Source organism: Heterodontus francisci, chromosome 8 (genome assembly GCF_036365525.1).
Source record: "Heterodontus francisci isolate sHetFra1 chromosome 8, sHetFra1.hap1, whole genome shotgun sequence".
Lineage (NCBI taxonomy): Eukaryota > Metazoa > Chordata > Chondrichthyes > Heterodontiformes > Heterodontidae > Heterodontus > Heterodontus francisci.
Genome location: NC_090378.1, coordinates 51,228,297 through 51,244,339, shown reverse-complemented (window position 1 = coordinate 51,244,339; position 16,043 = coordinate 51,228,297). Strand labels below are relative to the sequence as shown.

At 40.5% G+C, this 16,043-nt stretch overlaps 1 protein-coding gene across 3 annotated transcripts in view; it reads right to left on the bottom strand.

Moving 5' to 3' along the window:
* eps15 (epidermal growth factor receptor pathway substrate 15) overlaps positions 1–16,043 on the bottom strand; it is a 217,462-nt gene that overhangs the window by 146,657 nt on the left and 54,762 nt on the right. For all 3 annotated transcript variants that reach the window (XM_068037147.1, XM_068037148.1, XM_068037145.1), the window contains exons 4-8: positions 15,717–15,764; positions 15,469–15,564; positions 14,783–14,848; positions 14,172–14,297; positions 10,981–11,040 (exon numbers count right to left, since the gene is read on the bottom strand). In XM_068037147.1, the coding sequence (XP_067893248.1) occupies positions 10,981–11,040; positions 14,172–14,297; positions 14,783–14,848; positions 15,469–15,564; positions 15,717–15,764 (396 nt within the window). The remainder of the gene's footprint in view (positions 1–10,980; positions 11,041–14,171; positions 14,298–14,782; positions 14,849–15,468; positions 15,565–15,716; positions 15,765–16,043) is intronic.

Here is a 16,043-nt window from a genome sequence, read left to right as displayed (position 1 = left end):
TATATGGGTGCACAGAGACAATTGAATAACTACAATAGCCTGATGGAAAACTACATACAGGGCCTTAAATATCATCACACACAGAAAGCTATCCAAAAATTAGTGCTTTAAAATCATCTCAATAACAATTTTTATAATGAATGAGCACATACTCTGGGTTTTTTTTTTAAAGGAGCTGATGATACTACATTCTATTTTGAGGCAGTTTCGACAACCACTATTACGGTGGACAGCAGAGCGGTGAGCTGCATATATCTGATGCAGAAGGTATCGACAATAATGGATACAAATCTCATGATGTAATCACAATAAGCTGACATGAAATGAAAGAGTTGGTTATCATTCAGTGTAAATACAAAAAATAAATACATAAAACATTATTCCTTCGGCTCCAGGTCCTATCAGTGCTGATTTTGAGCAGATCATTAGGTGTGCAAAGTTAGTCTGAAGATGGCGGGGTTAATTCTGAGCACCCAGCAGGGAAATGGAACACTTCCATACTGGGAGTACAGGAATCTCGAATAGCACGAGTGTCCTTCCTTCTGATGTTTTGTCAGGCTCTGCAGGGAAGCACCAAGCTTCCAGACAATACAGCTTGGGTCCAGAATTCATCACGTGGTGAACTACAAATAGAAATCAACAGCCTGCAGGTCCAATTTATTTTTAGCAGTAGTATTGGCAGTCACAACCTCCATGACAACGCAGGACGTACCAATGCAGAATTATCTCTAGATGTGTTGCTCAGATTGTTTATTGTCCATTAGACATGCATCACATTAGTAGGCGGCCATTTTCTCTGTACAATACAATTTTCAAGCACAACAGTTGCAAATTGAGAGGTGTCAGCCTTAGCTCAGTGGCTGCTGTGTTTCCTACATTACAACAGTGACTACACTTCACAAGTACTTCATCGGTTGTAAAGCACTTTGGAATGTCCTAAGCAACAGTCCCTGTAATTTTATTTTGAGTGCCTGGATGACTTCCTCAAGTACATAGCCCCTTTAATTTTTTTTTAACATAACTGTGCACGGGCACAATTTAAAGGGGCCAGCATTTGCGCAACCTGCGCAGGGACTATTGGGTTGCTGCAAGGCCCATGCAGCCCTGAGGAAACAGGTTGCGAAAGGTACTCTATAAATACAAGTCTTCAGTTTTCAATCAACAGCACTTAGCTACAAAGTTAAGAACTGTCTTCATGATGAAAGTATTGGGTACTGTATCATAGTAGTTATTTTACTGGACTACTGATCCAGAGACATGAATGCAATTGCCACCAAGCCAGCTGGGGAATTTAAAATCAGTTAATTAATTAAATAAATCAGGAATAAAATCTTGCATCGGTAATGGTAACCATTGAACTACGAGATTGTTGTAAAAACCCATCTGGTTCACTAATAGCCTTTAGGGAAGGAAATTTGTCGCCCTTATCCATTTCTGTCCTATATGTGACTCTAGACCCACAGCAATGTGGCTGACTCTTAACTGCCCTCTGAAATGGCCTAGTAATTCAGTTATATCAAAACCTCTCTGTAAAACTTTAAGAATAAAAAGAACAGATGTACCACTTGCATCGACCTAGGCACCAAATTTAGACACTAAAAAGGTACGCTCAGACAGTTAACCTCGTAAATTCCTCCCCACCAACATCTGGGGGCTTGTGCCAAAATTAGGAGAGCTGTCCCATAGACTAGTACAGCAAATGCCTGACGTAGTCCTAGAGAATCGTACCTTTCAGCCAATGTCCCAGATTCCTCCATCACAATGCCTGTGTCTGTCCTGCTGGTGGGCAGGACTCCAGAGGTGGCAGCGACATGGTGGTATACAGTCGGGACGTAGTGGGCCTGGGAGTCCTCAACATTGACTCTGGATGGCACAAAGTTTCATGGCATCAGTTTGAACATGGACAAGGAAACATCCTGCTGATTGCCAGTTACCACCCTCCCTTAGCTGATATGCCTCCACACTGGCCACCATTTGGACGAAGCAAGAGCACAGAATGTACTCTGGGTGGGGGACTTCAATGTCCATCAAGAATTGCTTGGTAGCATCATTACTCACTGAACTAGCAAGGTCCTGAAGTACATAGCTGCTAGCCTGGTCCTGTGGCAGCTTGTGAGTGAACCAACATAAGGGAAATATCTACTTGACCTCATTCTTACTCAGCTACCTGTCAAAGATGCATCTGTATTAGTAGGAGTGACCACCGCGGAGTCTATGAGGAGACAAAGTCCCATTTTCATACTGAGGACACCCTCCATCATGTTGTGTGGGACTACCACCGTGCTAAATGTTCTCCTCCAGAAAGCCAGTTAGTGAAGGAGAGAACGAAGCTAGTCTTTACACACTTTAAATAATTTATAGAGTTACTCATAATACACCTCCGAATTCAACAATCACAGTTTTCGACTTTGTCTATTTAAAGGGGGCTCAAGTGAATGCCCAGTTAATGCCCACTATCTGCATACAATTAAAGACAATTAATATGCAATTCACACTAAATAATATAATTTCAGAATCGGTCTTGCAGCTCAAAATTGGGCATCAGCAGCAGAATTGTATTCCACCACAATCTGTAACCTCAAGGCATGGCATATTCCTCACGCTACCTTTATCATCAAGCCTGGGAACCAACCTTGGTTCAATGGGAAGCATAGAAGAGCATGCCAGGAGCAACACCAGGCATACCTTATAAATGAGGTGCCAACGCAGTACCACATGCATGCCGAACAGCAGGAACAAGATGCTAAAGAGACAGGCAAGCCCACAACCACCGGATCAAATCAAAGTTCTGCAGTCTTGCCACATCCAATCTTGAATGGTGTTGTCAATTAAACAACTAGTGGGAGGAGGAGGAAGAGGCTCCATGAGCATCCTCATCCTCAATGCTAGCAGAGCCCACATATGACTGCAAAAGGTAAGACTGAAGCACTTGCAACCATCTTCAGCCAGAAGTGCCGGGTGGATGAACCATCTTGGTCTCCTTCTGAGGTCCCCACCATCACAGAAACCAGTCTTCAACCAAATCGATTCACTCCATGTGATATAAAAATTTCAGGGATCCAGGGAAGGAACTAAGAAGTAGGATCTCAGCAAAAGTAATCTCTGGATTACTTCCAGTGCCACGCGAGTACAGAAACAAGACAATAGTGCAGCTGAATGTGTGGCTACAAAGATGGTGCAGAAGTGAGGACTTCAGATTCTTGGAATTGGGGACAGCAGGGGGATGGGAACCTGAGGGTAGATTCAGAAGGATGAGATGCAAAGTTAGAAATAGAAGGCAGAAAATTAGTAATCGACTATGAAGGTCGAGGAAACAAAGGTTCGAAAATAGACAACAAAGGTGTTGTTCAGTGATCAGTATATATATGAACTGAGGGAACAGATAGACACTTAGAAGTATGATACCATAGCTACTACTGAAACGTGGTTTAAAGAAGGGTAGAATGGCAGCTCAATATTCCTGATTACAGGATTTTCAGACAGAATAGAGAGAGGAATAAAAAGGTGGGAGGGGGGTTTGCAAAATTGGCGAAGGAAACAATCACAGCTGTGAGGAGGGATATATGCTAGAAGGAGCATCAAATGAAGTCATATGGGTTGAACTGAGGAACAAAAAAGGGGCAATCACACTACAGGGAGTATACTATAGGCCCCCAAACTGTCCAGGAGATAGAAGAGCAATATATAGGCAAATTGCTGAGAAGTGCAGAAACAAAGGGACAATAAATAGCAAAGAATTACAACTACCCTAATATCAACTGGGATAAATTCAGTGTAACAGGGACAGAGGACGCAGAATTCTTAAAATGCATTCAGCAGAAAGTTTTTCACCAGTACTGTAGCAAGCCCAACAACACAAGGGAAACACAAGGTCTTCGCTTTAGGGAATGAATCTGGGCAGGTGGAAGGGGTATTAGTAGGAGAGCATTTTAGTGGTAGTGATCATAATTCAGTTAGATTTAAAGTAGTTATAGAAAGGGATAAAGATAGGCCAAGAGTAAATGTTTTAAATTGGAGAAAGGCCAATTTTACTAAGCTGAGCGTGATTTGCAAACAGCTACTTGAGGAAAAATGAGTGTCAGAGCAGTGGAAAGCATTCAAGGAGCAGATAAAGAGTGTACATAACTAAGGAAAGAGTAGGACCAAATAGAGACCGAAAAGGTAACTTATGCGTATAGGTGGAAATCATGGGCATGGTTCTGAATAAAAACTTAGTCTATTTTGATAAAAGAGAAGGACGAAGAAGACATTATAGTTAAGGAGGAGAAGTGTGAAATACTGGGTGGGATAAATGTAGTGATGGAGGAAGCATTAAGATATTTAGCACCCTTCAAAGTGGATAAATCCCCAAGCCTGGATGAATTGTTTCTGAAGCTGCTAAGGGAAGAAATAGCAAATGATCAGACTGTCATTTTTCAATCCTCTCTGGCTACAGACATGATGCTGGAGTACTGCCACCATCGTACCTTTGTTTAAAAAGAGTAGAAGGAATAGTCCAAGTAATTACAAGCAGCCAGCCGAACCTCGGTGGTGGAAAAATTATTGGAAAAGATTCGGAGAGACAGTATAAATGGTCACATAGAGGGGCACGGATTAATCAAAGACAGTCAACATGGATTTGTTAAGGGAAGACCGTGACCGACTAACTTGACTGAATTTTTTGAAGAGGTAACAAGGAGAGATTATAAGAGTAGCGCATTTGATATAGTCTACATGAAAATGGAATAGTGTAGGTCAGATGGTTTCACAGGTCGGCGCAACATAGAGGGCCGAAGGGCCTGTACTGCGCTGTAATGTTCTAATTCTAAAATACATGGATTTTAGCAATTTGATAAGGTCCCACAAGGCAGGCTGGTCCGTAAATTAAAAGCTCATGGAATCCACAGGAAACTGGCGAGTTGTATCCAAAAATGCCTCACTGGCAGGAAGCACAGGTTTATGGTCGACAGGTGTGACTGGAAGGCTGTTTCCAGTAGAATCATAGAAAGTTTAAGGCACAGAAAAAGGCCACTTGGCCCATCGTGTCTGTGCCAGATGAAAAACGATCCACCTAGTCTAATTCCACCTCCCAGCATTTGGCCCGTAGCCCTGCACATTATGGCATTTGAGGTGCATATCCAGACTCTTTTTGAATGAGTTGAGGTTTTCTGCCTCAACTACCCTTTCAGGCAGTGAATTCCAGACCCCCACCACCCTCTGGGTGAAAATGTTTTTCCTCATCTCCCCTCTAACTTTTCTACCAAGCACTTTAAATCTATGCCCCCAGTCACTGACTTCTCTGCTAAGGTAAGGTTAAGGCTAAAGTACTACAGGGCTCAGTACTGGGGCCCTTGCTATTTGTGATATATGTCAATGATTCAGACTTAAATGTAGTGGGAATGATTAAGAAGTTTGCAGGTGATATGAAAATTGGCTGTGTGGTTGATAGTGAGGAAGAAAGCTGTAGACTGCAGGATGATATCAATGGACTGGTCAGGTCGACAAAAAGGTGGCAAATGGAATTCAAGAAGTGTGAGATCATGCATTTCTGGAAAACAAACAAGGCAAACAAGACAAAATGATAGGATTATGAGAAATGTAGAGGAACAGATGGACCTTGGAGTGTATGTCCATAGATCCCTGAAGGTAGCAGGACAATTTGATAAGGTGGTTATGAAGGCATATGGGATACTTTCCTTTATTGGCCAAGGCCTAGAGCCGAGAGTATAAGAGTTGGGAGATTATGCTTGAACTGTATAGAACACTAGTTAGATCACAGCTAGATTAGTGAGTTGTCAACAGTGCTATCAAGTGGCACTTACTCATTCATAACCTTCGCACTGTTGCTCAGTTTGGGTTCCACTAGGACCACTCAACTCCGGACCTCATTATAGCCTTGGTCCAAACATGGACAAAACAGCTGAACTCCAGAGGGGAGGGGGAGAGTGAATGCCCTTATCAAGGCAGCATTTGACTAATTGCGGCATCAAGGAGCCCTAGTAAAATTGAAGTCAATGGGAATCAGGGGAAAACTTCGCTGGCTGGAGTCATATCTAGCACCAAAGGAAGATGGTTGTGGTTGTTGGAGACCAGTCATCTCAGCCAGAGAACATCAATACAAGAGTTCCTCAGGGCAGTGGTCCTAGGCCCTATAATCTTTAGATGCTTCATCAATCACTTCTCCTCCATTGTAATGTCAGAAGTGGGAAGGTTTTCTGATGATTGCACAATGTTTAGTTCTAATCACAACTCCTCAAATAATAAAGCATTCCATGCCCACAGGAGGCAAGACCTGGACAACATTCAGGTTTTGCTGGTAAGCGGCAAGTGACATTCACACCACACAAGAGCCAGGAAATGACCAACTCCGACGAGAGAGGCGCTAACCACCTGCTCTTGACAGTAAAATCATTGAATCCCCTACCATCAACATCCCAGGGGTCACCACTGACCAGAAACCTAACTGGAATACTTTGGCTACAAGAGCAGGTAAAAGGCTGGGAATTCTGCAGCAAGTGACTCAGCTCCTGACTCCAAAAAGCCCTTTCACTATCTGCAGGCACAAGTCAGGAGTGTGATGGAATACTCCCCACTTGTCTGGATGAATGCAGCTCCAACAAGACTCAAGAAGTTCGACACCATCCAAGACAAAGCAACTTGCTTCATTAGCACCCTATTCATCACCTTCAACATTAACTCCCTCCACCACCAACACACTGTGTTTGCAGGGTGCACCATCTACAAGATGCATTACAGCAACTCTCCAAGGCTTCTTCAACAGTACCTCTGAAACCCATTACCTCTACCATACAGGACAAGGGTAGCATGGGAATACCAGCACCTCCAAGTCACACAAGATTTGGAAATCTATCACCATTCCTTCATTGTCGTTGGGTCAATATCCCTCCCTAACAGCACTGCGGCTCACCACCACCTTCTCAAGGGCAATTATAGATGGGCAATAAATGCTGGTCTTGCCAGTGACGCCCACTCCTGATAATGACTTAAAAACAAGATTTTAATACAGTAATTCGGATTTTATACTTCTAAAACAATTGCAACCTGCATTTGTTTCACAGCTTTAATACATAAGTTCACAAGACGCTTCATAGAGAGAAACAAATAAGAATAGATAGGAAATAGAAACTGAAGCATCAAAGGCGAGATTAGGAGGGGGTGACCAAAAGATTAATGCATAAAATTAGCTTTGAGAAGGTTTATTTGAAAAGTAGAGACAGGAGAAAAGATAGAGGTTGAGGGAAAGTTCCAGAACTGAGAAATATGAAATTTCTGCCACCAACTGGAATGGATACATGCAAAAAGACCAGAGAGACTGGAACAGATACATGGTTGCAGGAACTTACAATTTGAGGAGCAAGGCTGTAGAGAAACTTGAATGAGGACATTTCAAAGTTTAATATGTTGGTAGACTAGGAACCAATACTGGTCAGCAAGGATGGGGTAATGAGCTAGTGAGACTTACTGCGGTACAGAAAGTGGGCGGATGATGGATAGGAGGCCAGAAAGGAGAAATCGACTCTCGTGATGACAAAGGTGTCAATAAGGGCATCAGTGGCAGAAGGTAAGGGTGGAAGTGAGCAATATTGCAAAGGTGAATATTAGGATGTGGGGTTTGAAGTTCCACTCAGGGCAAAAAGAATAGCATGATATTGTACTTTCTGGCTCAGCCTAAGCAAAGGGAGGAGCTTGGAATCAGTGGCAAGGAAGCGGAGCTTACAGAAGAGGAAGAAAAGGATGGGTTTGGTTTCCTCAATGTTAAACTGGGGTAAGCTGCAAGTCAGCCAACGCTTTATGTCAGATAGGCAGTCTGACACCATGAAAAATGTCATGCGGCTGAGAAAATGTGGCAAAAGGTAATAGTGGATATCATCAGCATACATACAGGCATGGGGTTATCAAGGGGGAGCATGAAGATGAGGAAGAGGGAAACAAGGATAGCTTCTGCAGATGACTGCGTGGAGGTGGAAGGAGAATACCTTCCTGGAGATGTGCTTGACAACAAGCAGTCTTGGCCACTGTTGTTAATAATATTTTCAATGTTTTTTTGTATAATGGTCTTTGCAGCTTTTAAGACATGCAACCGCTTTTGAAAACCTGCAGAAATTACTTTAACTCAGCTTTCTGATATTAAGTCTCACAACCATTTACAAATGCAACATATATTGTACACTTATGTACAGGGTCTTCTATTCTTCTACGTACAGGCTATGCCTCTATACCTGCTCCCTCATAAACCCAGTCTATTCCATTTCTCCAGAACACACACTTGGGATGCCATTCCACCATATTACACAAACAATAATATGCATTTAAATAGTGTCTTTAACTTAGCTGAACATTCTAAGTCATTTCAAAGTTAGGGATCAGACCTGAGCAGAAAGGAATTAAGGGAATGCCGCCAAAAGCATGATTACAGAATTGGGTTTGAGGCGGCTGTTGAAGATGCACTTCAAATTCTGTTGGCTTTTGCTGGCAGGCAAACCTGTTTGCATATATTTAGCACTGTCTAGCTAGTTAAGTAATGCAATTTTAATCTTTAACATTAACAGTTGATAAAAAAAAAATTCATGACCAAAAGTAACTGGACAAATATCTAAGTCAAGAAATGCTGGAACCACGCAGCAGGTCTGGCAGCATCTGTGAAAAAAGAAGCAGAGTTAACGTTTCGGGTCAGTGACCCTTCCTCGGACTTCCTTCCCTCCCTACAGTCAGATTCCAAAGCTCGAGTTTATTTTTACTGCCAAAAATCAGACCCAGAGATGCATGTGCATCATATACGTCGTCAGCATGGCACATACAGTAAGATGTGCACATGCTAATGTCACATATCCAATACATACACATTTATGGACCCAATTTTCCTTAAGAAATTAGGAAAGTCTTCAAATTCGGGGGAAGTTTTTACAGATCCATCACTAGGAAAAAAATAAGGTGTTTATGGTGAATGTTGGTTGAAATTAATTTTAATGAATCTTAAGAATAGGAGACCAAGAATGGAACCTTGTGGCGCATCAAAGGTGACAGCATAGGTATTAGAGGCAAAGCCATTGTTGGAGATACACTTGTTGCATTGAGACAGTATAAATGGAGCCATGTCGGGGCATTGCCATAGAGGTGGACCACAGAGCAGAGGTGGCAGTAGAGGAGAAGGATATGATCAAATAAGTCAGAGGTCAACTGAAAATAATATATTTCTGGTCACAGTTACATGGATTGTTTCTGCTGATGCTGAGTAGAACGGCTTTTCTACAATGATGGAAACCAGACTGAATGAATTCAAAAACACAAGCACAGCAAGTTCTCAGTCATTTTTTTAAAAATGGTAAATGATGGAAATGCATTATTTTCTGTATAGTTCTGAATATTGGCCTAGATTTTGGGGTAGAAATAACAGTGAGGCTATCAATACTCACTTATTAAAGAGTAAATTGGACAGCAACCTCCAGTGACCACCTATTTGCAGATAAATAGCAGAAATCAGGAAGCTGTTGTCAGAGTTGTCCTGCACATCCAGAAACTTGCTAAAAACGGCATCTTGACGAGAGACTTGGCATTCACATACGGGAAGGGTGTGAAGTTGTGGTATTACCCACTAAACATGCCAGAAAAAGTTAGGGCTTGTCCTTTCAAATGTAACTGAATTTTTAAAAGGTAAGTCTTAATTACTGCCAAACAATGTCGCTGGCACTGGAAATTAAATTTTTGAAGTTTGGAGCCTCATTCCTCCTGATTTTAAATATTGTTGGAGGTTTCTTTCCACTTTTTCTTCCTGTCTCTTTTATCTCTCTCTCTCAATTCCATCTTTCTTTCCCTCTCTTTATTTTGCTTTTTGCAAATGAATTGATACTGAATTAAAGATTCTAGCTTCCACTTTTTGGTTTTGACTGCGAGGCTCAGTAAGGGTTCATCAATCTGACTGAATAAGATACACTGTTGCTTGCCCTGTTCACACAGGTTTCAGATCCCCTGTGGAAGATGCCTCACTGTTTTTGCTTTCTAATAGCTGCAAGTTCCAGTGCAAAGTCAACAGAAAGTCTGTAGGTAAATGTAATTGTAACAAAAGGCTAGCAGTGTTGGCTCACCACTGACGGCAAAATCCGAGCCGCTGACTTTTCAGGCACTAAAACATCTCGTGGTTTCCAGGTGATACCGATGTACTGTTCAAGTTTCACTGTCATAATTTCAGGCATCTGAACCCTTAAGGTATGCTTCTGCATTTAATGCATTCCAGCCTAGGAGTAATGTGATTTATCTATTGTATATACATGTTTTTAAACTTCATTCTAAAACTATAATCAAGTTATCCTATCTTATAATGTTAATGAACTAAAACCTGGTAACATTGGTATTTCAAATTACGTGGTTCGCTCATGAGGAGCTGTCATCTCCTGTACACAATAACCCGACACCAGAAAGAACATTTAAAATACAATAGAACCAGACCATAAATTCTAGCTGGAATAAACTTCAAGGAAGTAATACAAGATCAGGAAGCACTATAAATTGGCAGGAGTTGTTCTCAATGTTTGATATCTGAATTCCTAACTTCCCACATGATTAAGCTGAGCAGTCATCCTTTAGACCATGATCCCAGATTCAATTCCACTTTGTGCTGAATTAGCTCTCAGCTGAGGTGGGGTTAAGGGTGTTCACAATTGGCTGCACTACCCCAGATCAGCAGTTTCCATTTCCTTCAATATTCAGTGACCACTGTAAATGCGTAGACAGGATTGGCCTTGGCCTTAGCCTTAATGCTCCTTGCAATCAAACATCCTTGACCACACTCCATGTGAAGACTGACCCAAGATTATTGGCTATTTGAGTGAGATTATCAGAGGTTATTTTAAAACTCAACACTGTCTTGTTGTGCAATCCATCTTGTATATTACCTATTATACATACATATAAGATGTGTAAATAAAAGCATCAGGCAGTCTGTAGCACCAAATCAGATATCTGTACAATTAGCTTTCAACTTACAACAGCAAATTCATCTCGGTCCAATAATCCATCACGATCAGTATCACTGAGGTCCCAAACCTAAAAAGGTAATAAAAGTAGAAAGTTAAGGATTTAACCAGTTCAGCACTGAACATTGTTTCTAACTCAAATTGTCCAGGGCGGAAATTTGTTCTCAGCAGCAAATGAATGGTGCAAACTGCTTACTACACTATTCAAAGAATTTCTATGGGATTTTATACTCAAATTTATGGTGCTTAGAAGGCTATTACAGCACAGTGCCTTCTACAGGGGATCTGGAATCTGTACAAACAGGACAAGCAACTGTCTATCTCCTTAACCAATCAGATTGAAAGACTGTTAATAAGCAGCACAGAATCTGAACCAGGAAGCATCAGTTTGAATAGTTAATCCAATGTCAAATCAGGTACAGAAAGCAAAATAGAGAGGGAAAGAAAGATGGGATTAAGTGAGAGAGATAAAAGAGACAAAGAAAAATTAAATAACTTTTTTTTTATATTTTTTAAATCTCCAACAATAATTAAAATCTAAAGGAATGAGACTCCACACCCATAAAAGTTAATTTTCAGTGCTGGAGAGGTTGTTTTGTAGCAATTAAAATTCATCACGTCATTAGAAATTTATTTACACTGAAATGGGCAAGCCCTAACTTTTTGTGGGGAGATTTGTAGATACATATCAATCAAGTACAGCTTTCCACATATTTCAATGCCAAGCCTCTTGGCAAAATATCATAATAGGACAGCTTCTGGAACAGCAAGGCAACTTGGGTAGCAACTTCCTGATTACCATGTTTAATGGACATGTGCAGTCACCAGAGGCTGCTGTCCAATTCATTCTAATACTGGTGAGCGCTTTGAGCCTCATAGTTATTTCGACAGCACTAATGTTTGCAAGCATTATTGAACGTGGATCTCAAATGTTAAATATCGTTGAACTAGAGAAAAGGAAAACACTTAACATTGTCTCAGTATAAAACATACATTCTAGTATCGTTACAAATCTTAGTTTTGCTACAAAGCCATTTAAAATGCCCTTTAAATAATTACACATTAATGCACACTTAATTAAAGCCAAGTACAAATTTTAGATTGTACAATAAATACCCAGCTTCAAGATACAAGTTTTTTTCAATGCATATAAACACAGTCAAACATAAATACAAAACACACATTATTACATGGTTTAAGGAATCAACTCAAAATGTTTGTATTGGATAATCACACATCTTGGTCATTATTTTGGTTTTCTCAATCAGTTTCTAAGGCTGCAGTTTTTTTCATTCATTCATGAGATGTGGACATCGCTGGCTAGGCCAGCATTTATTGCCCATCCCCAATTGAGAAGGTGGTGGTGAGCTGCCTTCTTGAACCGCTGCAGTCCATCTGGGGTAGGTACACCCACAGTGCTAATAGGAAGGGAGTTCCGGGATTTTGACCCAGCAACAGTGAAGGAACAGCAATATAGTTCCGAGTCAGGATGGTGTGTGGCTTGCAGGGGAATTTGCAGGTGGTGGTGTTCCCATGCATCTGCTGCTTTTGTCCTTCTAGGTGGTAGAAGGTCACGGGTTTGAAAGGTGCTGTCTGAGGAGCCTTGGTGCATTGCTACAGTGCATCTTGTAGATGGTACACACTGTTGCCATCGGTGCTGGAGGGAGTGAATGTTCGTGAATGGGGTGTCAATCAAGTGGGCTGCTTTGTCCTGCATGGTGTCGAGCTTTGAGTGTTGTTGGAGCTGCACCAATCCAGGCAAGTGGAGAGTATTCCATCACACTCCTGACTTGTGCCTTGTAGATGGTGGACAGGCTTTGGGGAATCAGGAGGTGAGTTACTCACCGCAGGATTCCTAGCCTCTGACCTGCTCTTGTAGCCACTGTATTATATGGCTACTGTATACTGTAGTAGACTCAGATCACTGTAGATGCTGCATGATACACAACTGTCAGACTCAAGTTATACCGTTTACTACATATCCCTACAGGTTACACATAGGAAGCTCAAACACAAAAGTGATTAGGGCGTGGTTGGAGATACAGAGGGATCTTGTGAGGGAGCAGGCTTGAGCATCTGTTCTCCTACATTAAAAAGATTTCATACATAAAGATTTAAGAGTTCTGAAACTGACAAGGCAGTTTTAAAATTTGACTTCATGTTCTGCTTGAGTTATACTGCAGCTGATGTGAACTAAAATCAGTATGAGATGCCTCCAAGAAAGGAACCTCACACAACTAGGCCTTAGTGCTAGCCAGAATCTGATAACCAAGTTATAATGCAAGTTTTGCACTGGTGCACATCCAAAGCCACTTCACAATCGCAGGATAGTAGCAATATAACTGCAAACATAATTTCCTTTGTTCAGCTTCATTAATTTTCTCTTGCATTTATTGACACTCAGATGTGGAAAGACTGAGAAGAAAACGTAAGAAATGAGAGAGATAATGGAATATAGAAGGAAGCATACATCAATGGAATAAAGAGAAAGTAACTGGAACAAATGGAAGGCAAGTTAAATTCTGCAAGATTTATGTAATTATTTCCTACGCTGAAGGTACATGACTTGGATTTGGGGACACAGGGCACAGTCTCATAATTTGCATATGACATGAAACTTGGAGGCATAGTAAACAGTGAGGAATATAGTAATAGACTTAAAGGAGATATAGACATGCTAGTGGAATGGGCAGACACACAGCAGATGAAATTCAATGCACAAAAGTGGGAGGTGATACATTTAGGTAGGAAGAATGAGGAGACACACACATGCTAAATGGTATAATATTAAAGCAAAAAGAGAGAGACTGGGGGTGTTTGTGCACAAATCTCTGAAGGTGGCAGGACAAGTTAACAGGGCAGTTAATAAAGCAAAGGGGATCCGGAGCATTATAAATAGGAGGCTCACAGTACAAAAACCAGGAAGTTATGCTAAAAGCTACAAGCTCAGTCCCAGCTGGATTATTACTTCTAATTCTGGACATCACACTTTTACCTGGTGTGGCCTACATGTGACTCCAAACGCACAGCAATGTGGTTAACTCTTAAATGCCCTCTGAAATGGTCTAGCAAGCCATTCAGTTCAAGGGCAATTAGGGATGGGTAACAATACTGGCCTAGCCGGTGATGTCAACATCCCGCAAGTGAATAAATAAAAAGAATTGCCTTTTGCGAATTTTTCAAGTATAATATTGTTCTTACCCTTCCCAGGACATCCACGGGTAGCTTAGAGTTGAGAAGCACAGGTTTCACTTTATCACCAGACAGAAAACCATTCACTGGATTAAGGCTGTCAAAAATTATATCATACTTCGCCTTTTCTTCCAACTGCAATTGATATATTAATACAGCTGTAAGTTAATGACTATGAACAAGGAACTCTTCTTGCAAATTGCTTTACAAATGTTAATCTACACATTTATATTTTTAACTAAAATTATTTACAATTTTAGGACTGAAGGCATATAAAGAAAAACAATTTAATTCACAAGTTTGATATTTCATACCTTGCTCACACACAACGTATTGAATTTTACACACACACACACAGAAAAACCCTCAGGGTTAGAAAATGTTCACAACTTTACTGACTGCTTTATAAGTTTCTAGGTATTATATTGATGGACTTCTGGAAAAAAAAATTAAAAACCTAATCACTGAATCCTCATTTAATATATACAAGCAGTGTTTAAATTTTTAAAAAAAGGTAAATTGTCAAGCCACATCCCACTTTCAGTCACAGATCTTTTATTGGATAGTCAAAAATCTAAAAAATAGAGCAATGTTAAAACTCAACATTTTAAATGCTGTACCTTCACAGCCCAGGAAACATCAACAGGTGTTGGTCCACTAGTCGGTAATGGACTGTTTCTATCATTCTAAGAAGAAAAGTGACCAGATTCATAAATAAGAATTGCAGTGATCTTGGTAGAACAAAAGTCAAGGTGAACAATTTTTTCATTTTGTTCTACAAAAATAAACTAATCCCATAACTCTTTAGCTTTAGTTCCTTAATGCATAATTAGCTTAGAAGTTTGGAGAGGGACCAAAAATCATGATAATTTGAAAAAAGAAAGCATATTTTTGGGTGGGGGGGGGGGGGGGGGGAGAAAATCGGGGAACATGGGGAGGAACAGATGAGACAAGGGAGAGAAGGGACAAGGAAGAGATGGGAAAGTTGGAGCAAGGGAGACACATGAAAAATGGTGGGGTAGGGCAAAGAGATGAAGAGAGACATGGGGAGAGAGAACAAGAGTAAAAGGTGAAAGGGGGGGGGGGTGAATAAAAGAGAGAGAGAAAGAAAATTTTCATTCCTTGAGTCTGTGCCGAGATTAAATGCAGGCCTCAGATATCAAAAAATATTGACCGTATTAGTCCCCCTTTGAATGAAATGACATGAAAACATGTAAGCGCCAGACTGAATTCCTGAACAGGAGACAATAGGTCAAAACTCTGCTGTCATTTCAAATTACAAAGAATATGAAATGAATTTACTTACGAATTTTGGTGCTGGAGCAGCAAGGTGTAAACTGTTCAGAGAGACCTCAAGTCCATTTTGGGCACAGCCTACAAGCCTTAAGGCAACAAAAAATTCCTAAAGGAAATAAAATAAACATTTAAATTAATTGACTTATATGAACAGAACAACTAATTTGTAACCGTTCTAAAGATACAAACTATTGTAAAATACTAAATAAATCCAGCAACTGTTGAAAATTTTCCCGCTTTAACATTTAAAAAAAATACCTGTTTGTTTAAAAAGCCCTTTCCATCCGCATCAGCTAAATCCCATATCTGAAATAAATGCAATTGGCAGATTAAAAACACAGTACATCTTACGAGGATTTTTAAAATGTTACTACAGTCTGCTTAGTATTCACAAATACTGTAACAGCATTCTGCAACCTCTGGAAAACTACAGTAAAGTTTAGAAAAATAAGACAAAATTCACTCAATGAATTTTATCAAAGGTGTCCTAAAAACTAAGCAGACTTTAGGCCATGTTATTCTTAATGCCTTTGTCTTCAAGATCTACATTAGTCATCCATGTAAATCTAGAAGGATAAAACAGCA